Source organism: Oryctolagus cuniculus, chromosome 12 (assembly GCF_964237555.1).
Source record: "Oryctolagus cuniculus chromosome 12, mOryCun1.1, whole genome shotgun sequence".
Classification (NCBI taxonomy): domain Eukaryota; kingdom Metazoa; phylum Chordata; class Mammalia; order Lagomorpha; family Leporidae; genus Oryctolagus; species Oryctolagus cuniculus.
The window spans coordinates 65,133,478-65,158,792 of record NC_091443.1 but is presented as its reverse complement, the minus strand read 5'-3'; the positions used below and the strand labels follow the sequence as shown (position 1 = coordinate 65,158,792).

Sequence of the window (25,315 nt, the reverse complement as noted above, 5' to 3'; positions counted from 1 at the left end):
CCTGCTGGGGTGGGGGGCCAGGCAGGTGAGGAGGAGGCACCAGCGCAGGGCTGCACGGACGCCCAGGTGTCTGGCTGCCTGTTGGTCTCTGAGGCTGAGCCGGCTCAGGCGGGGCTGGGCTGCCTGGTGCTCCAGGACTGGAAGGGGCACTTGCCGTGGAGCTGGGAGCCTTGCCAGGGTTTCTGCAGATGCTGCCTAACCCAGCTTCTTAGGGAACAGGGAAGGTGCTGGGCTGACAGAGCCAGCCGAGGGCGGAGTCCTGGCCTGTTTATAGGAGCCTCTCACATTCACAGCTGCCCCATCCCGCTGGGACAGTGGCTGCCAGCAGCCTAGGAGCCAGCACGTTGCCGGGGGCTAGGCCTGGAGTGGAGTCGGAAAGGTTGGCATGGAGAGCCTGTCCCCTGAGGGACCGCCAGGCCATCCTCAGCAGGTAACAGGGCCTGCTGGGCCCGTGGGCACCGTCAGGGCTGGGGGCTGGGGTGCCAGGAGCTGAAGTTCTGGCGGTTCTAGTCTCTGGAGAGGGCTGGGGTGCCACACCCGGGATCTCTGTGGAGACTAAGAGCAGAGGGAGCCTGTGCTTGGGAACATGGAGCGAGTGGTGTGGAAGAGCAGCAGGGGCTCGGGTCTGTGAGTCTGGGCAGCAGAGCCTCCCTGGCACCCACGGCGAGCAGGCAGCAGCACCCTTAGGGGCCCTCCCTCCTCCCCCATCAGAGAACATCGCGGCTGCCTATCTGAGGGGAGATTAGGCAGGCCCACAGCCCCCCACCACAGGCCAGGGGGCTCCCTGGCACTGGCTGGGTCCAGGGCTCACCCCATGTACCTAAGTTCCCACCCTCTGCTAACTGGTGACTGGACCCAGGAGCTGAGGCTGCGCCCAGCCAGGGAGGCCGTCAAGCTGCTGGCCCCACACCTGCCATGAGCTTCTCCTCAGCCCAGACCTCGTCTCCTTTGCAGGAGACCAAGGCTAGAAGACTGGCCCCTGAGGTCTCCCCTGGTGCCCAGATGGTGGAGGTGAGACAGGCTCAGTGTGCTGGGGCTGCTGTCCCCAGGTCTTCAGCCTCATTCTTAGCCTGCACCAGCTTCCAGAGCTGCAGCCCAGGGACCCAGGCCTGAGCCTTGCCTGGGATGCACTGGACAGTGCAGGGACAGTGGAGCCGTCCTCACTGATGGCCTGCACCTGCTATCCAAGCCTGAGCCAGCCTGGAGTTGAGAGGACCCATCTCCGAGGCAGACACCTGTGGAAACATCCTGAGGTCTCCATCACCGCTCACACCAGGAGCTGGGGGCCTCGGAACAGCCAGCTGTGGTTGTTTCTGAAGTATCCCCCGTTCCAGCCCTAGGCATGGTGAGGGCTGCACGTCCTTCCCTTCCTCCATCTGCCTGCTCTGGGTCCCGCACAGGCTCAGTGCCTTGGGAGCCTGTGTCTGCCCCACACTTGGGAAGCATCTCACCGCCAGCTCATGTTCCCAGGCGCAGGTGCCCAGGGCCAGGTTCTCAACTTGGCAAGTGAACCTCAGCACTTGCCTTCTGAGCCCAGCCTCCTGACTGCGGGGTCGGGAGCCTGGAGCCTGCCCTGGTAGCAAGAGCCTGGCTGGCACAGCAGGCTGGGCACCCAGGACTGTTTGGGATGTGTCCACAGTGTGGCTCCTGCACATCAGCTCGGCCTGGCTCAGGGAGGAGTAGGGCTCTAGGTGGCGCTCACAGCTTCCTCCTCTCTCCACCCACACCCCCACCGCGGGTCACTGGGGAAGGGGCAGGCTGCTCTTTTTCTCTTCTCCTGCCAAAGACCCAGGATCTTGGTCACAGAGACTCAGGACCCCAGTCTGGGGCTCAGCCCAACCGAGATCCCTCGGGCCCCATCCCCTCCCCTGGCCTGGGGCTGGCACTGAGCCTTTCCCAAAATTTCCTGGCAAATGTAAGCCCTGGGCCTCTCCACAGACGGGGCGCAGAGGGAGGTGCTCCCAGGACTGCGCAGGCTGCTGGGCTGGGCACCTGGGGCAGACAGGAGGATTTTTCAAAAAGGGAGATGCGGTGCCCGCGCTCTTGGGAGAGAGGAGTCGCCATATCAGTCAGCTCAGTGATCATGTTGGTCAAAACCAAATCCGGCCTAGGCTCTTCCTGCTAGGGCCACCCCTAAGGGCTCCCTTTCAAGGGGCCAGCCCCGGAAAAATCACCCCTTAGCCCTACCGGACCCGGGGACACCTCAGGTCGCACCGACAGTTTTAAGAAGCAAGTGCAGGGGTTCCAGAAAATGCCGTACAGTTGGGCCCCAAAAAGAATGGTGACTTTAGGGCCCCCCAGAGCCCTGGGATACGCCCCCAGGCTGGACTCATGCTGTCTGTGGCCCCACCTGGCCTGGGCCACCTGGCCTCGCCAGCGTCCTAACCCACAGGGACCTTTCGCCCACAGCACCCGCTGTGCCAGTTGGGCCTGACGCTTTTGCTGTCGCTCAGCTCACGCCTCGGGCAGAGCAGCAGGGCTAGGCCTGTGGGTACCACAGCACCATGGGCTCTGGGGCCCAGCCTCCCTGGGGTCCTGCGCCCACTTCCTCATTCTCCTCACTTTCTTCGCCTGCAATCCTGTGCCTGAGGGAAAGGGGTCCCACCCATTTCACCCTGGATGGTTTGCTGGTACCTGATTGCTGCAGCCCAGAACCAGGACCCCAAGGACAACAGTGAGCAAAGGCTGTGTGGCCCGTGGGGGCCAACCTGTCCCCAGGGGCCAGCCCCGAAGGCCTGGTGTCAGGAGACCATCAGGGTGCAGCCAGGGACAAGTGGAGTAAGCAGCCCGGATTTGGGTGAGGGACCCAGCAGGAGGGACCTAGAACTGGATGTTTCTTTCAGGGGGAGACCTCTGCCTGCTGGCGGCTCACCGTGACAGTGCTGAGGGCGCGGAGCCTGCGCCGGACAGACCTGTGTGAGTCCCTGCTCCTGGGTTCCCGGGGGTGGAGGTGGGGGGAGCACTGGTCCCATGGGACAGGCCCAGATGAGTGCCTTGGGACTGGTCTGGGCCACCCTGATGGCCACCAGGGTCTTGGCAGGAGTCTGGTGAGGCCCCTGGAGAGGCCTGGGAGTGGTTCTTTCCCCACAAAGGATTCTCTTTGGCAGTGAGCGAGGCTGACGCCTATGTGCTCCTGCAGCTGCCAACCGCACCTGGAATGAAGCTCAGGACCAGAACAGTCGCCAACTCTAGTCATCCTGTGTGGAACGAGACCTTCAGTTTCCTAGTCCAGAGACAGGTCAAGGTAAAGGCCAGGCTGCCCCTGGCTGCTCACCTCTAGACAGGCTGTACCCCCCACAGTGGGGGCTTCCTGGGGTGCGCCCACTGCCTCCAGGGCTCAGCTGGAGAAATTGGGGAGGAGGGTGACTGCCCAGCCCGCATGTGCTGTGTGCACGAGGGAATGTGAGGTCCAGTGAACACAGGCCTTATACCAGCTGGCCACAGCGCCCACACATGGCAAGCTGCCCAGGAGCGGAGCCAATGAGTCCCCGCCTGGCTGGGCTGCTGCGGGGTCCCAGGGGGCAATACAGGGGTGAGTACTGACACTGCACCCTACACAGCTCAGCTTTGCCTTAGGGAACTGGCAAAGTTCCCTAAGGGAGGGAGAGAGAGAGAGCATATTCTTTAGCGAAATTCTATTTTTGATAAACATAAAAATTGGGAGGAAGAAACTAGAAGCTTTGCTGGATTTCCTTCTACTTGTTTGGAAAGTTTTATAGTTACTTTAATGTTGACGTAGACGGGCATGGGGTCATCATCATCCTTTCTGACTTTGGCCATCAAGCCAGCATCCCTCGGAGGCGTGCTGCTGTGCTGTGGTAAGGTGACGTGCTCCGTTGCTGTCCTGGGTCCCTAGAATGTTCTAGAGCTGAGCATCTATGATGAGGACTCGGCGACGGAGGATGACATCTGCTTCAAGTGTCTCTACGATGTCTCAGAAGTCCTCCCTGGCCAGCGGCTCCGGAAGACCTTCTCCCAGAGTCCCCAGGTGCATGGCGGGAGTCCCTGGGCCTCACCTCTTCCTGCTGCTGGCGGAGGAAACTGCTCTCCCTTCGGCTGGGACGCTGCTAGGCTGAGCCGATTCACAGACAAATGGAAGCCCCTCCCAGAGATGCTTGCATTTGCGTTTGCAGTTACCCAGGACTCACCCACGGGAGGACCCTGGGTCCCCTGTTGGGGGAGGATTTGGGAGATGGTGAACTAATGTCTGTGAGTCCAGGAAGCCACAGTGTCCCTGGGAGTGCTACAGGGCAATGAAGGTGTTCTTGGCTCTTGTCTCACATCCAAGAATTTCCACACGGACAGGCAGCGTTTATTGGAGAAACCTCCTGCCTCAACAGTTGGGAGTGGGGCTCCAAGAGTGGAGTTGTCCAGGAAGCCTGCAGGTACTGGCTCTTTTATGCACAAAAGTAGCTACCTGGATTTAACCAATAAGGGGAGATTTAACCAATCAGAAGGCTAGAATAACAACCAATCAGAGGGCTGGGATAGCAACCAATCAGAGGCAGGAATAAAAACCCATCAGGTAGCTGGAATTTGTAATCCTATCTAGCCTATTCTCTTAATAAAACGAACTAAAGGCAGCCTGTGAGAAGAAGCAAGCACTTTGTCCACTCTTAAAGGGATCCTGCCCCTTTTCTCATTCTGTCAGAGACTGACCTAGCAGCCTATGAGCCCATCCAGCTTCTCGGGCCTCCCTTGCCTGTGTTCCTTGTCATCCCGCCTTGCCCTGAGTTTGGGGGTCCAGAAGGAAGGCAGGGCTGCTCTCTGCACACTGCTGGTGCAGAGTAACCCTGTTCCCCGACACGCCGCTGAGGCTGGGGATGGTGAGACGCCGTGGGAAAGGCCTGTGGCTGGACAAGCCCACCACCCACTCCTCCTCTTTCCTCTCAGGCCCAGGAAGAGCTGGACGTGGAGTTCCTGATGGAACAAGCGTGAGTGACATCGTGCAGCACGGGGAGCGGCCGGGCCGGCGGGATTCGGGGAATGGCCCCGACCCAGGTGCCACGTGCATCGGTCCAGGCCGGAGTCGCTGTCCCAGGAGGCCTAGGAGGGTCCACCGGGAGAAGAGGAGAGGGACATCCATGAGGGCTCCAACATGTGCCCTTCCTCTTCCTCCCTCCCCCCACCCCATCCTCCCCCTCTTGCTGGTGAATCTCCTTAAGGCCTCCAGGGGCCCTCCCGTTTCCCGGGGAGACCACAGGTGGGCAGGAGCGTGGGCGTGTTGGGGCAGAGCCGTGGCAGAAGCCTTTGCCTTGGCAGGGCGAGACTCAGAGGGCTCTGCTGTTTCCAGGTTAGACCGTCCGGAAAACCTCGTCACCAACCAAGTGCTTGTGGTGAGCGCCTTCCCCAGGTTCACTTGGGCAAGGGGTCCCAGGCGCTCCCTGGGGCGGCTGTGGGGCTCCCAAGGGCCTGGAGCTAAAGGTGTGGGACAGGGGACCCTGCGGGGAGGCCTAGGGGCTGCCTGCTGGTGTTGTCATGTGTGACAGACTGGTAGTTCTGAGTTCTTCCCTGGGAGCCATGGCAGAGCCCGGCCAGCCAGGCACACCTTCGGGTGTTACTATTGAGGTCACTGACGCTCCGAGGGAGTTTGCAGTGGGATGTGCTGGTCTCAGAGACAGGGTTAGAGTCTGAGGGCCCATCCACAGGTTCAGGATGCTGCAGTGGACAGGGGCGGCCACAAGGTGGCGAGCGAGGCATAAAGTGTGGGCCTCGAACTGACCCGCAGCAGCTCAGGGGCACTTGGGAGCCAGTGGACCTGGGGTTGGAAGAGAAGGCGCTGAGAGCTCAGAAGGAAATGCGCACTGTCAGGGCCCTGCCGCCAGTTGAGGGGCTGGTATTTTTAAAATCTGCATTACAATAAAGTCATGCCCAGTGGCTTCTTCTGTGGGATTAGATAAATTCTTCAGCAAGGGCAGCATGCATCAGTGGGCTGCTTTACAGAGCACATGCTGGGGGCCGCCGGTAGGGGGCGTTCTACCATTCTCAATGTTCCTGACACCCCAAGGGCTGAGATGTATGTACACCATTTGAGTATTGTACGGTAGAAAGACATCCCCCAGCCACGGCTGCAGAGCCATGCGGAGAGGGAAGAACTGCCTTGGGGAGCTGGGGGTGTTCAGAGATCGCAGGAGTTCGGCAGAGCGAAGAGAGCTGGAGTGAGGGTGGAGATAGGGCTCCCCGGGCAGTCTGGAGGAGCAGGTGCAGCCGCCACCCCGCAGATCAGAGGCGGGGCGGTTTCTGCTTCCAAGCCTCATTCGGCACCCACTCATCCTGTGGTGGTACCTCTGGTCCTGGAGGGGTTCAGAGGGATGAGGTTGGGGCCTCAGCATACCCCGCAGAGCCCCCTCCCACGATGCAGTCTGCCGCAGGCCCGGGAGCTATCCTGCCTGGATGTGCGTCTGGACAGAGCAGGCAGCACTTCAGCGGTGGCAGGTGAGGCCTCTGGAGGATAGACTGGGGTGGCTGGGAAACCTGTGCAGGGTGGGAGGTGAGCAGAGGGCAGACAGGAGGGGGTCACCTGATCTGGAGGAGAGCAAATGCCCAGACGGGAATCCTGTGAGGGCTGTGGAGTGCGGCACACAGGAGAGGGTCCTGTCCAGCCTCCTGGGCCACCTCCATATCTAGAAAGTACTGCTGGGTTCCAGGTCTGAGAGCGGCTTCCACGTGTTGGCCTCATGCAGCCCGCCCCCCCTCTCCCCAGATCAGGACAAGCTGGAGCTGGAGCTGGTGCTGAAGGGGTCCTATGAGGACACGCAGACGTCTGTCCTGGGCACAGCCTCTGCCTTCCGCTTCCACTACCTGGCGGCTCAAGAGACGGAGCTGCATGGGCGCCTGAGGGTGGGTCTCGGCTCTGGAGCTCCGTCCATGACCCACCTTCCCCGTGCGAGGCCAGGTCTCCTGTGGCCCCGTTGACCTCCCTCAGTCAGGCACTGACCCTCCGTGGGCTGGAGGCTACGGTGTCATGCCTGCCTTCCAGTGTGCTGTCCAGGGGCTCCTCCGGGGGCGCTCTTGGCCTGACCTGCTGCCCGTGCCCACAAGGCCCTGCACAGCCACGCCACCTCCGCCTCCCCCTGGGTCACGATGCTCCAACCATCCTTGCCTTCTTTTGCTTTTTGCAACATGCTGAGCTCTTCCTGTCTTCCTCTTCCACCTCAGCTCACATGACGCCGCTTCAGAGGAGCCCCCCTTGACCTTCCACACCCCACCTTGGTCACTCTATCACATCCCACTGCTTGTTTCCATCACAGCAACTTAACAGTCTGTTAACTGTTTCTTTATACACTCAGACATGTGATTCTGTGGGAGCGATGCCTTTGCACTAAATAAGTATCAGCTATTATTATCTTCTGAGTATTAATAATTACAATGACTGCTGTCACCATTGCAGTAACTGTCATGGATGTATTTGGTTCTGTATTACCCGGGGGGGGGGGGTAATACAAATGGTCTTGTTTGCCGTCCAGAGACTTGGTAAACATTTGTTCCATGCATGAATGCAGAATTCCCTCCAGGGCTCCACGAGCAATGGCTGGAACTCCCATGGCTCAGCTGGACACCTCACTCTGCCCCTGAAGTCCCTGGCCACGGGGAAGGAGGTGACTGTGGATGTTCCCGCTACAAACGTGAGTGGCCCCCACTGGACAGGAAGTGCCAGCAAGAGTGAGGCTGGGGGAGCGCAAGGCCCTGGGGTACCACACTCCGCTCAAGGTCTAGGACGTTCAAGGCAAGGTCTCTTGCTTTGATTTCAGGGCCCAGGAGTGAGGCTGCAGCTCAAGGCAGGGGCCTGGTAAGGAACATTCCTGTCTGGTCGGGGGAGGGGAATGCCGGGAGAAGGGTGGTCTTGGGGTTGGAAAGAGGTTATAGGGCAGCTTGTCATGAGCTTCAGCCATGGCTGAGCCAGGCTGGAGCCCCCGACCCCCGGATTCTTCATTGCTGCAGCCCCGAGGAGCTGGCCGTGCGGCTGGGCTTCGACCTCTGCGCGGAGGAGCAGGCCTTCCTGAGCAGGCGGAAGCAGGTGGTGGCCAAGGCCCTGAAGCAGGCCCTGCAGCTGGACAGAGACCTGCAGGAGGATGAGGTCTGGGCTCCAGGGGGTGTGCGGACAGATGCCCGGGGCTGACCTTACGGGAGCACGTGATTCCCACGCGCTCTGCAGCCGCCCGGGGACTTATGGGGTGTGGGTGGACTGCAGGTTTTAGCCCCCTTTGGAGCACTGTCCTGGACTGAAGCTGTCACTTCATGGGGAGGGGCTGGGTCCTGGCGCTAACCCTGCCCTAGAGGCCCCTTCCCTGGAGGCAGGCCGTGGCACGAGGCTGCTCGTTCCTGTCCATGTGAGGCAGCCTGTGTCCGTGTGTGGTGCAGGTTCCCGTTGTGGGCATTGCGGCCACAGGAGGCGGCGCCAGGGCCATGACCTCACTCTACGGCCACCTCTTGGGTCTGCAGAAGCTCGGCCTCCTGGACTGTGTGACCTACTTCAGTGGCGTTTCAGGCTCAACCTGGTGAGAGCAGAGACGACCAGAACTGGGGGAGGGGGCGGTGAGTGCCAGAGGGACCGTTTATGCGGTGTGTGTGTGTGCACGCGTGTGTGTGCATGTGTGTGTGTGAGCAGTGGGGTCTGATGGCTGCAAGTGGCCCGCTCAAAGGGGGAGGGAGCAGCCACCTGGGGAGGGTCTGCCTGAGTGAGGTGGGGGTGAGTTCCCAGAAGTCCTTGAGGAGCTGCACCCCGGGGAGATGCAGAAGGAGCTGGGCCAGAGGCCCAGCAACACCACGTACAAGCCAGGGCGGCCTGGAACAGCCTATCCCTCAGGGCCTCAGTCAACACATCTCCAAAATGGGTGTAATGAAAGTCCGCAGTCCACAGGACCCGAGTGGGCTCGCCCACAGAAGCCACTCGCACACACCAGGGACTCACGGGCTCATGCAAGATGGAGTTAAGAGACATGTGTATTTTCGTGAACTTCAGAACGTTCACTAGGAGTATGTATTATGAAGAATCTATACATTTTTTTTTTTGACAGGCAGAGTTAGACAGTGAGAGAGAGAGACAGAGAGAAAGGTCTTCCTTCCATTGGTTCACCTCCCAAATGGCCGCCACGGCCAGTGCGCTGCGCCGATCTGAAGCCAGGAGCCAGGTGCTTCCTCCTGGTCTCCCACGAGGGTGCAGGGGCCCAAGCACTTGGGCCATCCTCCACTGCACTCCCTGGCCACAGCAGAGAGCTGGACTGGAAGAGGAGCAACCGGGACAGAATCTGGCGCCCCAACCAGGACTAGAACCCGGTGTGCGGGCGCCGCAGGCGGAGGATTTGCCTAGTGAGCCGCGGCGCCAGCCTACATTTTTTTTTTAATTGATTAATTTATTTGAAAGTCAGACTTAGAGAGAGAGAGAGAGAGAGAGAGAGAGAGGTCTTCCATCCTCTGCTTCACTACCCAGATGGCCACAATGGCCGGAGCTGTGTCGATCCGAAGCCAGGAGCCAGGAGATTCTTTTCTGGGTCTCCCACACGGGTCCAGCAGCCCAAGGACTTGGGCAATCTTCTACTGCTTTCCCAGGCCACAGCAGAGAGCTGGATCAGAAGTGGAGCAGCCGGGACTAGAACTGGCAACTGGTGCTCACAGGGGATGCTGGCACTGCAGGTAGTGGCTTTACCTGCCACGTCACAGTGCTAGCCCCAATACATGAGTTTCAAGAAAGTTTTTTGGCCAAAAAGAGATGTCTCTTAATTCCATTTCCCATGAGCTGCCTGAAGTGTGCCTGTACCAGGAGCTCCACGTTGGAAGCTCTTTGTGTTTTCATTATCGTTACCTCCTTTAGTCTGGGGTCACAAGAGGGCATGTTATCTAAGGACAGCACTGCCTCCCCACACACCCGCCCAGCTCTGCAACGCTTCACTGTTGCAGTTTCATTCCTTTGAGCCTCCTTGAAACATGACTGGAAGAGTACAAGAGGCGTCAGCCCCTTGGAAGGGTTTAGGCGCCAGCTGTTGACGAGCACAGTCATCAGGGACTTTGGGGCGGGCCCAGGAAGGTGGGAGTAGGGTCCAGCGCTGTCCCCGGCGGTGGCCACTAGCTGTGGGGGGTGACTGACCACTTGAAATGTGTCTCCTCCACACTGGGGTCTGCTCTCAACATGAAATTCACAATGCATTTGGAAGGCTTGGTTTGAAAAACCATACACATTAGGTCAATAACTTTTTATACCAGTTCCCTGTTTAAAAGATAATTTTTAGATATATTTAAAATTAATTTTTAGTGGCTTATCTATAGGCTTTTTGTGAATGTAAACTTTTTTTGAATATTTATTTATTTATTTGAGAGGCAGAGTTATAGACAGAGGGAAGGAGAGACAGAGAGAGATCTTCTGGTTCATTCCCCAGATGGCCACAACGGCCAGAGCTGGGCCTATCTGAAGCCAGGGACCAGGAGCTTCCTCCAATTCTCCCTTGTTGGTGCAGGGGCCCAAGCACCGGGGCCATCCTCCGCTGCTTTCCCAGGCCATTAGCAGGTAGCTGGATCAGAAGTGGAGCTGCTAGAACTTGAACAAGCACCCATACAGGATGCCGGCACCGCAGACGGAAGCTTAACCTTCTATGCCACAGCACCGGCCCCTATAGACTTTTTTTTTTATAAAAGATTTATTTATTTATTTGAAAGAGTTACACAGAGAGAGAAGGGGTGGGGGGAGATACAGAGAGAGAGCGAAGGAGAGGTCTTCCATCCGCTGGTTCACTCCCCAGTTGGCCACAACAGTCAGAGCTGCGCCCATCCGAAGCCAGGAACCAGGAACTTCTTCCAGGTCTCCTACATGGGTGCAGGGGCCCAAGGACTTGGGCCATCTTCCACTGCTTTCCCAGGCCACAGCAGAGAGCTGGATTGGAAGTGGAGCACCCAGGACTCGAACCAGCGCCCATATGGGATGCCAGCACTACAGGCAGGAGCCTTACCTGCTACACCACAGTGCTGGTCCCCTTATAAACTTTTTAAATATGACTATTAGGGCCGGCGCTGCGCCTCATTAGGCTAATCCTCCACCTAGTGGCGCCGGCACACCGGGTTCTAGTCCCGGTCAGGGTGCTGGATTGTGTCCCGGTTGCCCCTCTTCCAGGCCAGCTCTCTGCTGTGGCCAGGGAGTGCAGTGGAGGATGGCCCAAGTGCTTGTGCCCTGCACCCCATGGGAGACCAGGATAAGTACCTGGCTCCTGCCATTGGATTAGCGCGGTGCGCCGGCCACAGCGCGCCGGCTACGGTGGCCATTGGAGGGTGAACCAATGGAAGGAAGACCTTTCTCTCTGTCTCTCTCTCACTGTCCACTCTGCCTGTCCAAAAAAAAAAAAAAAAAAAAAGACTATTAGGAAATTTGCAGGTGTACATGTGGCTCACATTCTACTAAAAGTGAATGGCACTGGAGCCAGCATTATAGCATAGTGGGTTAAGCCACTGCCTGTGTCACCCACATCCCAAGTCCCAGCTGCTCCATTTCTCATCCAGCTCTCTGCTAATGCACCTGAGAAAGCAGCAGAAGATGGCCTAGGTGCGTGGGCCCATGCATCCACGTGGAAGATCTAGAAGAAGCTCCTGGTTCCTGACTTTGGCCTGGCCCAATTTTGGCCATTGCAGCCATCTGTGAGGTGAACTGTCTGTCTCTACCTCTCTCTCTTTGCAACCTGCCTTTCAAGTAAATAAATAAATATTAAATAATTTTTAAAGGTTTATTTATTTATTTGAAAGTCAGAATTGGGGCAGGGTAGGAGAGAGAAAGAGAGGTCTTCCATTCACTGATTCACACCCTAGATGGCTGCAACACTCAGGACTGGGCCAGGCCGAAGCCAGAAGCCAGGAGCCAGGAGCCAGTAGCCAGGAGCTTCCTCCAGGTCTCCCATGTGGGTGGCAGAGGCCCAAGCACATGGGCCATCCTCCGCTAAGTGGAACAGCCAGCACTTGAACCAGCACCCATATATGTGCTAGCATCAAAGGCAATGGCTTTACCCGCTGTGCTACAATGCCAGCCCCAATAAATAAATCTTTAAAAACAAACAAGCGAGTAGCAGTGATGTGGGAGAAGAGCCCTGTGGCTCATTTTCCAGACAGGTAGAGCCTCCGTGGCAGGAGCCTCATGCTGGGGGGAGCTGGAGGGCGGGAGGCAGGATTTCATTGCCCCAAGCTAGGCCTCGCATCCTACAAACCTGTCCTCTGTTCCCCCAGGGCAATGGCCCACCTGTACGGGGACCCTGAGTGGTCACAGAAGGACCTTAAGGGACCCATCAGCCACGCCCGGGAGCACCTGGCCAAGAGCAAGCTGGACGCCTTCTCCCCGGCGCGCCTGGCGAGCTACAAGCGGGAGCTGGAGCTGAGGGCTGAGCGGGGCCACCCCACGACCTTTGTGGATCTGTGGGCCCTGGTGCTGGAGTTCATGCTGCATGGTCAGGTAGGCCCCAGGGCACGCAGGACAGAGCAGGTGTGTGTTTCTGGCAGGGTGTGAGACACTGGGACCATTGCTAAAGGAGATGGGCAGCTCCGTGGCTCAGGGTCTCCCAGCCTGGGGTGCTGCCTGTCTGAGTCAGGCTGTTCTGAATTTAGTTTCTGGATCTCCCAAGAGCCAGGGGTCAGCCAGCACCAGTGAAGCAAGAGAAGCTCGGTGAGCTTCGGAGAGCTGCTTTGGGTTTATTTCCACCGGACTCCCGTGGTTCTAATCCCAGAACCTCTTAGCTTGCATCCTCAGCTAAGTGACTTAAACTCTCTGTGCTTCAGCTGTCTCTCGTGTCCGACGGGGACAAGGATTGCACTTGCCTGAGAGGCTTGCTCTGAGAACTCAGTGGTGCCTTGGTATAGAGTGAGCACTACCCACATCCCAGCTATTGTTTTTCCTTAATGTTATTCTGCCATCAAGAAAAAACTGGTGATTTAAAATATTTTTCTGATGCTGGTGCCGGTTCAAGTCCCAGCTGCTCCGCTTCTGATCTAGCTCCCTGCTAATGCACCTGAGAAAGCAATGGAAGATGGCCAAAGTGCTTGGGTCCATGGCAACCATGTGGGAGACCTGGAAGAAGCTCCTGGCTCCTAGCTTTGTTATAGGATGGCCCTGGCCATTGGGATCATTTGGGAACTAAGTGAACCAGCAATCTCTGTATCTCTCTTCCTCTCTCACTGTAGCTTGCCTTTTGAATAAATAAATCTTAAAATTTTATTTATTTGAAAGGCAGCGAGACAGAGAAAGACAGAGAGGAAAGAAATACCTTCCACTCTCTGGTTCACTCCCAAATGGCTACAACAGCCAGGTGTAGGCCAAGCTGAAACCAGAAGCCTAGAACCCCACTGGGGTCTCCCATGTGGTTGGCAGGGATGAAGGCACTTCCGTGGCCATCTCAGCTGCAGCAGCAGGGAGCTGGATTGGAAGCAAAGCAGACGGGACTCTGATATGGGACACTGGCTATGTGGGTGGCGGCTTAACAGACTGTGCCACAAAGCCAGCCCCATGGCATATTTTTTTTTTTTTATTACAATGCTCCTTTAAGGAAGCTAAGGAAATTAACTGCTAACCCTTACACTAATGGAGATAATTATCAAAATGGTGATTTTTTCCCCCTATACTATTGTGTTGCCAGCAAGAATTATCTGAACAAAGTTTCAAAAGCATTTGAAACAAGTACAGGACAAAAAGTATCTAACACAGGTAACAAAAACAGTGGACCATGGAGTGTACTAGTGCATAGGGCTTCTTCTTTATCTTCAAGTATGAGGTGTTTGAGAATGATTATAGTGCAAGCCAACCAGAAAGAATTCCTCCATGAATGTTTTTCGTTTAATCTTAGAATTTTTTCTTTAAATTTTATCTTCACTGGCAAGTGCAGTGCTGTTGAGAAACTACCAGCCATTCTTACTTTTTATTTATTAGTTTGCAAATATTTATTATGCAAATCTCAACATTTATTGAACATTTTTATGAAAATCTTTACACCTAAGAAAATGATAAAGTAATGAAGATGCATGACCTCACCAAGGAGCCCAAGAAATGAAATACTATGGGTGCCATTGAAGCCTCGGTGCACCCCTCCCAGTCCCAGGGCCTGCCCACCCCCAGGGGTACCCAGCATCCCAGACTCGGGTTTATCATCTCAGGCATATGCAGAGCTGTTCTGTTATATGATAAATAATGTGTCATTGCACATAATATGTATTTTATATAGCTTTAATATATACCTTTGTTACGCATCCTTAAGAAAAACATAACATTGTTTCTATAAAAAATTTTATTTGAGAAGCACACTGAGAGCTCCCTTGTGCTGGTTCACTCACTCTCTTTCTCTTTTTTAAATATTTATTCGAGAGGCAGAGTTACAGACAGAGAGAGGGAGAGATAGAGAGGTCTTCCACCCGCTGGTTCACTCCCTAAATGGCCACGACGGCCAGAGCTGGGCCAATCCAAAGCCAGGAGCCAGGAGCTTTTTGCTGGGTCTCCCACGTGAGTACAGGGGCCCAAACACTTGGGCCATCTTCTGCTGCTTTCCCAGGCTCATTAGCAGGAAGCTGGATTGGAAGTAGAGCAGCCAGGACTCAAACTGGCACCCACATGGGATGCCAGCATTGCGGGCTTAACTTGCTATGCCACAACGCCAGTTCTCACTCCCACCTCACCACCCCCCATATATTCTCGTGAAAGTTTTAAAGACTTATTTCTTGATGCATGCGTGCAGTAGTTAAGATGCTGCTCGGGATACCAGCATCTCATAGCAGAAGGCCTGGTTTGAGTCCCAGCGTCTCTGCTTCTGACCCAGCTCACCCTGGGAGGCAGCAGTGATGGCCCAAGTGGTTGGATCCCTGCTACCCATGTGTGGGGCCTGGACTGAGTTCTCTCCTGCCTCCTGTCTTCAGCCTGGCCCAGGCCTGGCTGTGAGGGCATTTGGGGAGGGAACCAGCAGATGGGAGACATTTCTGTCTGTCTCATTCTATCTCTTTGCCTTTCAAATAAATCATTTTTAAGAATTATTTCTTACAAATAGGACTTCAATGCTTTCAGAATTTATCTCTATGTATAAGGTAAATAGAGATAAATGATTGTTTTCTCCAGTGGATAGGAAAATCCCCCAGTTCACTTACTTTTTATTTTTATTTGAAGGTATTTATTTGAAAGGCAGAGTTAAGAGAGAGGGAAAGACAGACAGATAAATCTTCCATGCACTGGCTCACTCCCCAAATGGCCACAACAGGTGAAGCTGGGCCAGTCCAAAGCCAGAAGACTGGAACTCCATCCTGGTCTCCCAAAGTGGGTACACAGGAGCTCAAATACTTTGGGCCATCTTCCACTGCTTTCCCAGGCACATTCGTGGGGAACTGGATCAGAAGTGGAGCAGCTGGGACTTGAACCTGGAATCATTATGGGATGCCAGTGTTGTAGGCAGCACCAGCTCATGTGGTGAACCGGCGCCCACATGGGACCCATGGTGCCACAGTGCCAGCCCCTTCCTGAACATCAACTGAAACAGTAGATCCAACAGATACATAAGCCAGCGACGCAGGATCCAATATCAGAGCACCGGTTCAAGTCCTGGCCACTCTGCTTCCAATCCAGCTCCCTGCTAATGTTCCCCGGGGAAAGCAGCGGAGGGTGCACAGCCCCAGTGGTTACAGCCATCTGGAGTCAACTGGCAGATGGAAGATCTCTGTGTCTCTCCTCCTCTCTCTATAAGATGAAGATTCCCCCCAGGGATCTGCATTGCTACTTCTGTGCTGTATCAGGTTCCGTCCATGCCTGGGACACTTCCTGAGTGCTCTCTGCTATCTTAACAGGCCTGCTTCTCTACCCCTATGCCACAGCACACTGCCTATGTAATAAATCTCGATTATCTGTGGGCGGGTTTGCCCCATTGCCACCTTGGTTCTTCCTGTGAATTCTCATGGCTCCTCTTGGTCCGTGGTCCTTCTCTTTCCATAATAGCCAGTCCATTTTCATGGTCAGCATTGGGATTTTGTTTGACATGGCATTGAATTTATAAAACCAGCACAACCACTTGAAATACATTATTTTAAAATAAGAATGCATTCCTTTTTTTAAAAAAAAATGGTTTATTTTATTTGAAAGGCAGAGTTACAGAGAGAGAGGGAGAGACACAGAGATCTTCCATCTGCCAGTTGCCTTTCCAGATGGCTGTAACCACTGGGGCTGTGCACCCTCCGCTGCTTTCCCTGGGGAACATTAGCAGGGAGCTGGATTGGAAGCAGAGTGGCCGGGACTTGAACCGGTGCTCTGATATTGGATCCTGCATCGCTGGCTTATGTATCTGTTGGATCTACTATTTCAGTTCATGTTCAGTGGCTGAGTTTTCTGCCTGGAGGCAGCAGCCACTTACTGTAGGTAGGAGAAACTTGTCTTAACAGTTCAGTTTACAAGGTGCTTGAAAGTGCAGTTTGAACCCGGGCTATAAAAATAAACTTTTACTTAATTACGTTTGATCCTCTAGTAATGAGTTAATGAATGATTTTATGTATTAGGTTTATAGTCATTTTTACTGATTGATTTTTAAAGAAATTTCTTTGACAGTCCAAGGGAGGGAGAGGAGGGAGAGAGGGAGAGAGGGGGAGAGGGAGAGAGGGAGAGAGATAGGGAGAGAGGGAGAGATTTTCCATCCTCTGGTTCACTCCCCAAATGCCCGAGATGCCCAGAACGAGGCCAGGCCAGAGCCAGGAGCTGGGCACTCCGTGCAGGTCTCTCACATGGACAGCAGGAACCCAATTCCTTGAGCTTTGCTGCTGCCTCAAGAATCTTCTTCATTAGCCGGAAGGTGGAATCAGGAGCCAAAGCCAGGAATGAAACTCATGCACTCCAGTGTGGGGCACAGGCATCTTAACCAGTGTCTTACCTGCTTAGCTAAACACTTGCCCCTGTAGTCATTTTTTAGTTCTTTTTTTTTTTTTTTTTAGATTGTATTTTATTTACCTGAGAGGCAGAGTTAGAGAGAGAGAGTGAGATCTCCCCATCTGTTGGTTCACCCCCCAAATGGCCACAACGGCCAGGAGCTTCTTCTGGGCCTCCCACATGAGTGCAGGGGCCTTTGGGCCATCCTCTGCTGCTTTCTCAGGTACATTAGCATGGAGCTGGATCAGAAGTGGAGCAGCTGGGACTTGAACCAATGCCCATGTGGGATGCCAGTGCTGCAGGCCAGAGCTTTATTTTTTGTATTTTTCAAAAGATTTATTTTATTTACTTAACAGACAGAGTTACAGAGAGAGGTAGACATACACACACACACACACACACAGAGAGAGAGAGAGAAAGAGAGAGAGAGGCCTTCTATCCACTGATTCACTCCCAAATGGCCACAATAGCCAGAACTGAGCTGATCTGAAGCCAGGTGCTTCTTCTGGGTCTCCTACATGGATACAGGGGCCTTCTGGGCCATCCTCCACTGCTTTCCCAGGCCATAGCAGAGAGCTGGATTGGAAGTGGAGCAGCTGGGACTCCCACTGGCACCTGTATGGGATGCTGGCTCTGCAGGCCAGGGCTTTAACCCACTGCGCCACAGCACTGGTCACTGTAGTCATTTTTTTTGTTGTTATTGTTCACAAGAGTGAGAATTTTTGTAGTGCTAATGGACAACTATGTATTCTTAAAAATAAGTACCTATGCTGGTTTTTCATTTGTATTTCTGAAAGTAAGAGAGACACAGAGAGAAAAAGACATATTTAGAGACGAGGATCTCTCGTCTGCTGTTACACCCCCCAGATGCCTGCAATAGCTGTGGCTGGGCCAGGCGACAGCCAGGAGCCTAGAACTCAGTCCTGGTCTCCATGTGGGTGAGCAGGGGCCCAGCTACTGGAGCCAGCACCTGCTGCCTCCCCGAGCAGTCAGTTTTCCTCCGACCTTCTCCTGGGTTAAGAAAGTCTTACATGTTTTTCTTCAGTGTTGAACAGAACATTTTATTTATTTATTTATTTTGGAAGATTTGAAAGACAGAAAAAGAGAGAGAGTAAGAGAGAAATTGAGATCCTCAATCTGCTGGTTCACTCCCCAATGGTCCCAACAACCAGGGCCGGGCCAAGCCAAAGCCGTGAACCAGAAACTCTACCTGGAACTCCCATGTGGGTGCAGGGGCCCAAGCACTTGGGCCATCCTCTCCTGCTTTCCCAGGTGTATTAGCAGGGAGCTGGGTCAGAAATGGAGCAGTCAGGACTTGAACCATGGTTCCAGTATGGGATCCTGGCTTTGACCGTGGAGACTTAATGCCTGTGCCACAATGCCGGCCCTGAACCGAAGGTTCTGGAAGGTGGAGGGGTGTTCTAACCCTTCCCCCAAACTATCACCAGGCAGAAGTTGTGTAAGGACAGTTTTTCTCTAACTGTGCATATCAAAAGGGCAATGAAGAGGATTTCTGATCAGAAGACTTTGAGAAGGGACATTGCAGGTATTAGCCGCCCGCCTTCCCTCCCTTCCCTTCCACACACTCCTGGAGGACTGACTTGTAGATAGAACAGCAACATCCATGGCTGGGGCTCGAGCCCTGTTGGGGGTTTTCCTGTGGATTCTCCATGACTCAGGTCCTAGTGGGTGCCAGGGGAGCACCTGGGGACGGTGAATAGAGTGGACGCAGGGGTGCCAGAAGGGCTGCCGGGCACAGGGAAACAGACTGGCCCCGCTGGCTTTTGCCATTCATGTGGGAGGCTGGACTAGAAGCCCCGGACACACACAGGGCTGGTCGCTGGAATCACCTGGGAAGATATTTTTGTTTTGTTTTGTTTTGTTTTAAAGATTTATTTATTTGAGGGGCCGGCACTGTGGCGCAGTGGGTTAAAGCCCTGGCCTGAAGCACCGGCGTCCCATATGAGCGCCGGTTCTAGTCCCAGCTGCTCCTCTTCCAATCCAGCTCTCTGCTATGGCCTGGGAAAGCAGTGGAGGATGGCCCAAGTCCTTGGGCCCCTGAACCCCCTTGGGAGATCTGGAAGAAGCTCCTGGCTCCTGGCTTTGGATTGGCACAGCTCCGGCCGTTGCGGCCATCTAGGGAGTGAACCAGCAGATGGAAGACCTCTCTCTCTCTCTGTCTCTACCTCTCTCTGTAATTCTGACTCTCAAATAAATAAAATAAATCTTAAAAAAAGATTTATTTATTTGAAAGATGGAGTTATGGAGAAGCATAGATCTTCCGTTCACTGGTCTGCTCCCCAAATGGCCACAACATCCAGGGCTGGAGAGCCAGGTGCTTCATCTAGGTCTCCCACATGGGTGCAGGGGCCCAAGCACTTGGGCCATCTTCCACTGCTTTCCCAGGTGCATTAGCAGGGAGCTGGATTGGAAGTAGGGCAGCCAGGACACAAACTGGCTGCTATATGGGATATTGGTGTCGTTGGCAGTGGCTTAACCTGCTATACCACAATGCCAGCCCCATGGGAGATTGCTTTAAAAGGCAAATTTCGGCTGGCACCACGGCTCACTAGGCTAATCCTTCGCCTGCGGCACCGGCACCCCGGGTTCTAGTCCCGGTCGGGGCGCTGTATTCTGTCCCGGTTGCCCCTCTTCCAGTCCAGCTCTCTGCTGTGGCCCGGGAGGGCAGTGGAGGATGGCCCAAGTGCTTGGGCCCTGCACCCCATGGGAGACCAGGAGGAAGCACCCGGCTCCTGGCTTCGGATCGGTGCAGCCATTTGGAGGGTGAACCAACGGAAGGAAGACCTTTTTCTCTGTCTCTCTCTCTCGCTGTCTAACTCTACCTGTCAAAAAATAAATAAATAAAAATAAAAGGCAAATTTCAAAGTGACTTCTGATAGGCTGATTCTCTGTAGAGACCCCAAATCTGTGGGTTTAACACGCTCTGGAAGTAAAGGGCTGACTGATAGGGCTGGTTGGGAGCACCGTGACCAGACTCCTTTCCAGCTTGGAGAACCTGAGAGGGAGGTGCAGGTCCCTGACCCTCCTGGAGCTGGAGCTGAGCCTCCTTTGCATCCCTGACCCGGGATAGAAGACAGCCTTTCTGTGCCCCTAGAACCCAGGGGGACCTGGGGAGGTTCCCTAAAAAGACCATTAAAGACAGGGCTTGGGGTTTTCTGAAGAGGCAATGGAGAAGAGATTGCAAGAATAAACAACTGGTACAACCTCACAGTGTGCGAGACCCGGAAGGCAGGACGTCAGGAGAGCACTGGGGAGGGGCTGAGACTTGGACTGCATTGAGGGGAACCTGGAAGGGGCAGCCCCTCTGCTGGCGTCGCTCACACTATATCCTGGAGCAGGCTCGCTGGTCCTTTCTGGAAAGCTGTGTGTGTGTGCGTGTGCATGCGTGCACATACATGCCTTTTGTGTCTGTTGTGTCAGAATCCACACCCGCTCCACCTGTAAACTCACAGATGGGGCCACTGGAAGCACAAGATGTGGGGCTAGGGGCTGGCGACAGGGTCAGGAGTGGGCACAGTCGGTGCCCACCCACCCAGGCCCTCCGATTCCCACTTGAGGAGCTGCCTCCCCTCCCCAGACCCTGTCCTAGCAGAGTGGGTGCCCCCAGCCTCCCTGAGGCCCTCACGCCCTCCCACCCCAGGTGATGGACCAGAAGCTGTCGGGACAGAGAGCCGCGCTGGAGCGGGGGCAGAACCCCCTGCCCCTCTACTTGAGCCTCAATGTCAAAGAGAACAATCTGGAGACCCTCGACTTCAAAGGTACGGCCCTGCTCCAACGCCTGAGCTCCCCAAATCCTCTGCACCCAGGGCTCCCAAACTGGACACTTCTGCCCATCTGCAGTCTTCCACAGGGGTGTGGGTGTGATGGAGTCAGAGGCCAGCCAGGGGAGTGCCCTGTGCTCAGAGCAGGCACAGAGTACCAGGCGGGGTGGGGGCATGGTCAGCCCAGGAGTGTGCCTTCCTCACATGTGCAGAGTCGATGCCAGGCTGGAGGGAGGCTGAGGCCCTTGCCCGAGCTGGGCTCCCCAGGCCACTCCCTTCACGCCCAATCTCTGTCCACCCCATCAGAGTGGGTGGAGTTCTCCCCCTACGAGGCTGGGTTCCTCAAGTACGGCGCCTTCGTCCCCCCTGAGCTCTTCGGCTCCGAGTTCTTCATGGGGCGGCTGATGAGGAGGCTGCCTGAGCCCCGCATCTGCTTTCTGGAAGGTGACGGGTGTGGGGGGGTCAGTCACCCTGAGTCCTGTGGCTCAGATGTGGGAGAGCCCCAGGGCGAGGGGGCAGGGCTGGGCAGTGGGAAGAGCTGTTGCGGCACAGCCCTGTCTTCACCCCCATTGCCATCAGCACCCAAGGCTGGGACCTCTGGCCTCCGCGTGGGGCAGGCACGGCACTGGGACCCCAGGGCTGACCTCTCTCGGGGGGGTTGGCCTCCAGGTATCTGGAGCAACATTTTCTCCCTGAACTTGCTGGATGCTTGGCATGACCTCGGCAGCTCTGGCGAGGCCTGGACGCACCACCTCAAGGACAAGATCAGGAACATGGGTAGGAGTGGTGGCAGCAGCGGGACGCTGGCCTGCATGAGGCTGTTTCCCTGATAGAGCGTCTGCGGGGAGGAGGGGCAGGCGTCTCCAGGCCCTCACTGGACCGACGTGTGTTTCTCAAGCTGCAGAGAAGGAGCGCCCCCCTGCCTCCCCACAGCCCTCCTCCTGGATGGAGGCGTCGTGGCTGCAGCCTGGCACGGCCCTGGCCCAGGCATTGAAGGGCTTCCTGACGGGCAGGCCACTCCACCAGCACAGCACCAACTTCCTCCAGGGCCTGCAGCTGCACCAGGACTACTACAGCCAGAGGGACTTCTCCACCTGGGCAGGTAAGGGCTGTGGAGGAGTCGCCATGTTAGGACAAGCATGTATCCCTGGGTAGCAGTGGCCCGTGGCTGTTGACTGGCTGAGGCCTTGAGTGTCATGACATCTGCTTCTCGGGTGTGGCTTTGAGAAGATCCTGTTGGAAGGTCTGGGGGAGGGTCTGGGATGTCCACGGGGAAGGAAGGGACCCGGAGCTGAATGTGGTCGGGAGAGGGCAGCTGGGCCACCTGTAGCAGGGTGGCCGCCTCCAGCTGTCCTTGCCTGTCCTGCCAGACAGTCCGCTGGATTCCACCCCTGGCCAGCTGACTCCCCAGGAGCCCCAGCTCTGCCTGGTGGACGCCGGCTACTTCATCAACACCAGCTGCCCCTGCATGTTCCGGCCAGGCCGAAAGCTGGACCTCATTCTCTCCTTCGACTACTCCCTGTCCTCGCACTTTGAGGTGCTGCTGGTCGCCCCCAGCCAGGCCAAGCCCCAGGGGCGAGAAGCAGGGTCACTGAGCCACTATCCCATACCTGCTGGGTCCTCATGGGCAGGAGGGGAGACCCATGGCTCCAGCCAGGGTCCTGCATCGGGAAGGGCTGAGGTGGTGCTGGGAGGAGCCTCACCACAGCCTGCCCGGAAGGGGCACCGGGGCACCGAGCTGGAAGGCAGGGCTGGGGTGCAGATGGAGCTCCCCCATGCAGGCCCTCTAGGCTCTGGGACTTGAATAATGTGGGAAGAGCAATCCAAAGTGGAGGGGAGGCCGCCAGGTCTGAACCCACCTAAAGATGTTAAGCCAGCAGCTGTGCATGCGCCAAGCCCTTGGCCCCCCTCTGAGGTACTGCATGACTGAGCTGGCCAGGGACGGGCCAGACCTGCTTGTTGTCTTGAACCTGAGGGAGAAGCTGGGGTGTGCTGGTCTGGGGTGACCGGGTTCCTGTGGCCGCCCCTGCCAACAGGCACTGCAGCAGACGGAGCTGTACTGCCGAGCCCGCGGGCTGCCCTTCCCCCACATGCAGCCCAGCCCCCAGGACCAGCGCCAGCCGGGCGAGTGCCACCTCTTCTCAGACCCCACCTGCCCCGAGGCCCCTGTCCTGCTGCACTTCCCGCTGGTCAACGCCTCCTTCAAGGACCACTCGGCCCCTGGTGAGGCGACCCCTCCCCCGACAGCCAGGCAGCCCGGCCCCTCATAGGCCCTGTCCTGGGCCCCTCACCTGCTGCCCCTTTAGGGGGAGGATGGTCTGCCCTGAGCATGGCTGAAAGCTCCCTCCACCCAGCCAGGGCCCTGCGTTTGCCACCTCGCTGGGCTGGCGTCCTCTACATTACCACAGCAGGGCTCCTTTGGCCGCTTGGTTGCTCCTTGGCCATTCTGCTCACCTGCTCAGTGTGGGGTGTTCAGTGGCCTCTCCATCAACCAAATCAAGCCCAGGCTGGGCTCCTACTCTCTGCTCCAGGGATCCCGAAATTTGAACCCTCTCTGCCTTCCTTCCTCTTCCCTCCTCTCACCAGCTTGTCAGAATTCTACCTGTTTTGGGTGGGAAAAACAAATCGCCTTGGAGCATGGATTCCCAGCTTCCTAGCTCTCACTAGAATTCCCAGTCTGCCTGCCTCACTCTTAACGTGCTTAGCCCACATCCTAGAATTCTAAAGAAGTCTTCTCTCTCAACAAAGACTGGTTCTTGAACACTAAAAAGCCCCCTTGTTTCAATCATGAGCTGCAAGAATCCATTCACAAACATAGTTGACTTGCTTGTTTTGGCTGCTTATGCGTGACCCGGAAGTGATAGATATGTTGCGGTTGCCCCAGTAGTAGAACTGCTACAAGGAAATAGGCAAGCAAGAGACCCTTCAGACCTCCAAACAGTGTCCTATTGCCCGCATCTGTGTTTCTGGGCAAAGGACACAGAGCTGGGAGAAAATGGGGACCCTGAGTGGGTGGCAGCCCCTCCCTGCGCCCCATTGGGATGCTTGGTCCTGCTCCTGACCCTCTCCCACCCCTGGGCAGGTGTCCGGCGCAGCCCTGCAGAGCTCCAGGCTGGCCAAGTGGACCTCACCGGGCCTACCTCCCCCTATGCCCTCTTCAACATGACCTACAAGGAGGAAGACTTTGACCACCTGCTGCAGCTCAGTGACTACAACGTGCGGAACAGCCAGGATGCCATCCTGCAGGCCTTGAGGGCCGCTCTGAAGCATCGGGCCTCGGGGCTGCGGCCTCCAGGGGCACAGACCTGAGGCTGCCCAGGGACCCCAGAACTGTGAAGCCACACACTGACCATTCAGAGGCGGGAGGCTGACCCCAGGTCTGTGCTGGGCACAACCACTGTCCTCCTGGGCTGGAGTTCCCTGGCTCTCCCATGCCAGGGTCTGGTCTCTCAGACGATCTTCCGCGACATCACGTTGGTCCCCGAGCAGAATGGATCTGGGGCGGCTTCAGGCGTGGAGAATCCCAGCACGTCCTTCTCACCCCCTTCCCTTTCTCCTTTGCCTTGCTCCTGCTCGTCTCAGGATATGAGACTTGCACTTGCATAAGTTTATTTCCTAAGTATCTTATTCTTCTTGATGGTAATGTAAATGGAATTACTTTCTCAATCGCATTGTCAGATTGTTCATTGCTATTTTAGGGGAAAAAATTGACTTTTGTATATTGATCATGTAGTCTGCAATCGTACTGAACTGCTTTATTAGCTCTGGTGCTTGGAATTGTCTATGCACAGATCACGTTATCTGTAAATCGAGATGGCCTGACTTCCTCCTTCTGATCTGAATGTCTTTTCCTTGCCTAATCGCCTTGACTGGGACCTCCAGAACAACACTAAACAGATGTGGCAAGTGCTGACAGCTTTGGTCTCGTTCCTGGTATGGGGAGAAAGCATTAAGTATTTCACCATTCAGTGCTAACATTCCTTAAATGTTCTTTATTAGTTTGAGAAAGTTCTCTTCCTGGTTTGTTGACTGTTTTCTTATTCGAAAGGGAAGTATTTTTCTGTGCTTACTGAGACAATGCTATAGATTCTGTCCAATATTCTACGTGTTTTACCTTCATTGATTTTTGGATGTTAAACCACCCTTGCATTCCTGGGACAAATCCTTCTTGATCGTGGCATTGGAACTTTTTTCATATATTGCTGGCACACTTAGCTCCCACACACAAAGGTGTACACTCTTATTTGAACACACACAATCCCACACACAAGGATGGCTGCCCTGGCCCAGGGCAGTCTCAGTGGGAGCCTCAGGAGAGACCTGGGCTCGGGATGTCCTGTCTCAGCACCCCTCTTCCCTCTGCCTCTGCTGGATTTGGCCTTGACTCTCCACTTCCCCATTTTATCTCAAACTTACTTTTCCATCATACTAAAGATGGAACTTACTGCTGTCGTGTTTTATTTTGAGGTGGGCATTTGACATCATTTTCCTAATCCGCACAGCGGCCTCATGTGTTGGGCAGGGTCATTTTCTCCCTGATGTTGATGATGAGACTCAAGGCTGAACGGACAAGGAACAGCCCCTACCCTGTCTGCTGGAGCAGATCCAGCCCTGGCTGCAGGGCCGTGGTGAACACAAATCCCTGGCAGGGTGACCGCAGCTGGGAGGCAGCAGGACAGGAATGAGA

General features: G+C 55.5%; 1 protein-coding gene across 6 annotated transcripts; it reads left to right on the top strand.

The window, feature by feature from the left end:
• Positions 1–243: 243 nt before the first annotated feature.
• On the top strand, positions 244–24,353 carry PLA2G4D (phospholipase A2 group IVD). 6 transcript variants are annotated; one of them, XM_051822474.2, is made up of 20 exons: positions 244–430; positions 2,844–2,916; positions 3,108–3,244; positions 3,857–3,988; positions 4,894–4,934; positions 5,294–5,336; positions 6,372–6,435; positions 6,704–6,840; positions 7,503–7,625; positions 7,752–7,789; positions 7,942–8,077; positions 8,362–8,498; positions 12,199–12,421; positions 20,508–20,625; positions 20,935–21,072; positions 21,298–21,405; positions 21,527–21,730; positions 21,999–22,165; positions 22,665–22,851; positions 23,711–24,076. In XM_051822474.2, the coding sequence occupies exons 1-20, from the start codon at positions 386–388 to the stop codon at positions 23,935–23,937; spliced, it is 2,478 nt and encodes an 825-aa protein (XP_051678434.2). In that variant the 5' UTR covers positions 244–385; the 3' UTR covers positions 23,938–24,076. The 6 variants fall into 6 exon arrangements, with proteins under 6 accessions (XP_051678434.2, XP_008267359.3, XP_069909466.1 ...); XM_008269137.4 differs by having other exon boundaries at positions 245–430; positions 7,515–7,625; XM_070053365.1 differs by having other exon boundaries at positions 309–430; positions 3,140–3,244; positions 7,515–7,625; positions 23,711–24,353.
• Positions 24,354–25,315: the final 962 nt, after the last annotated feature.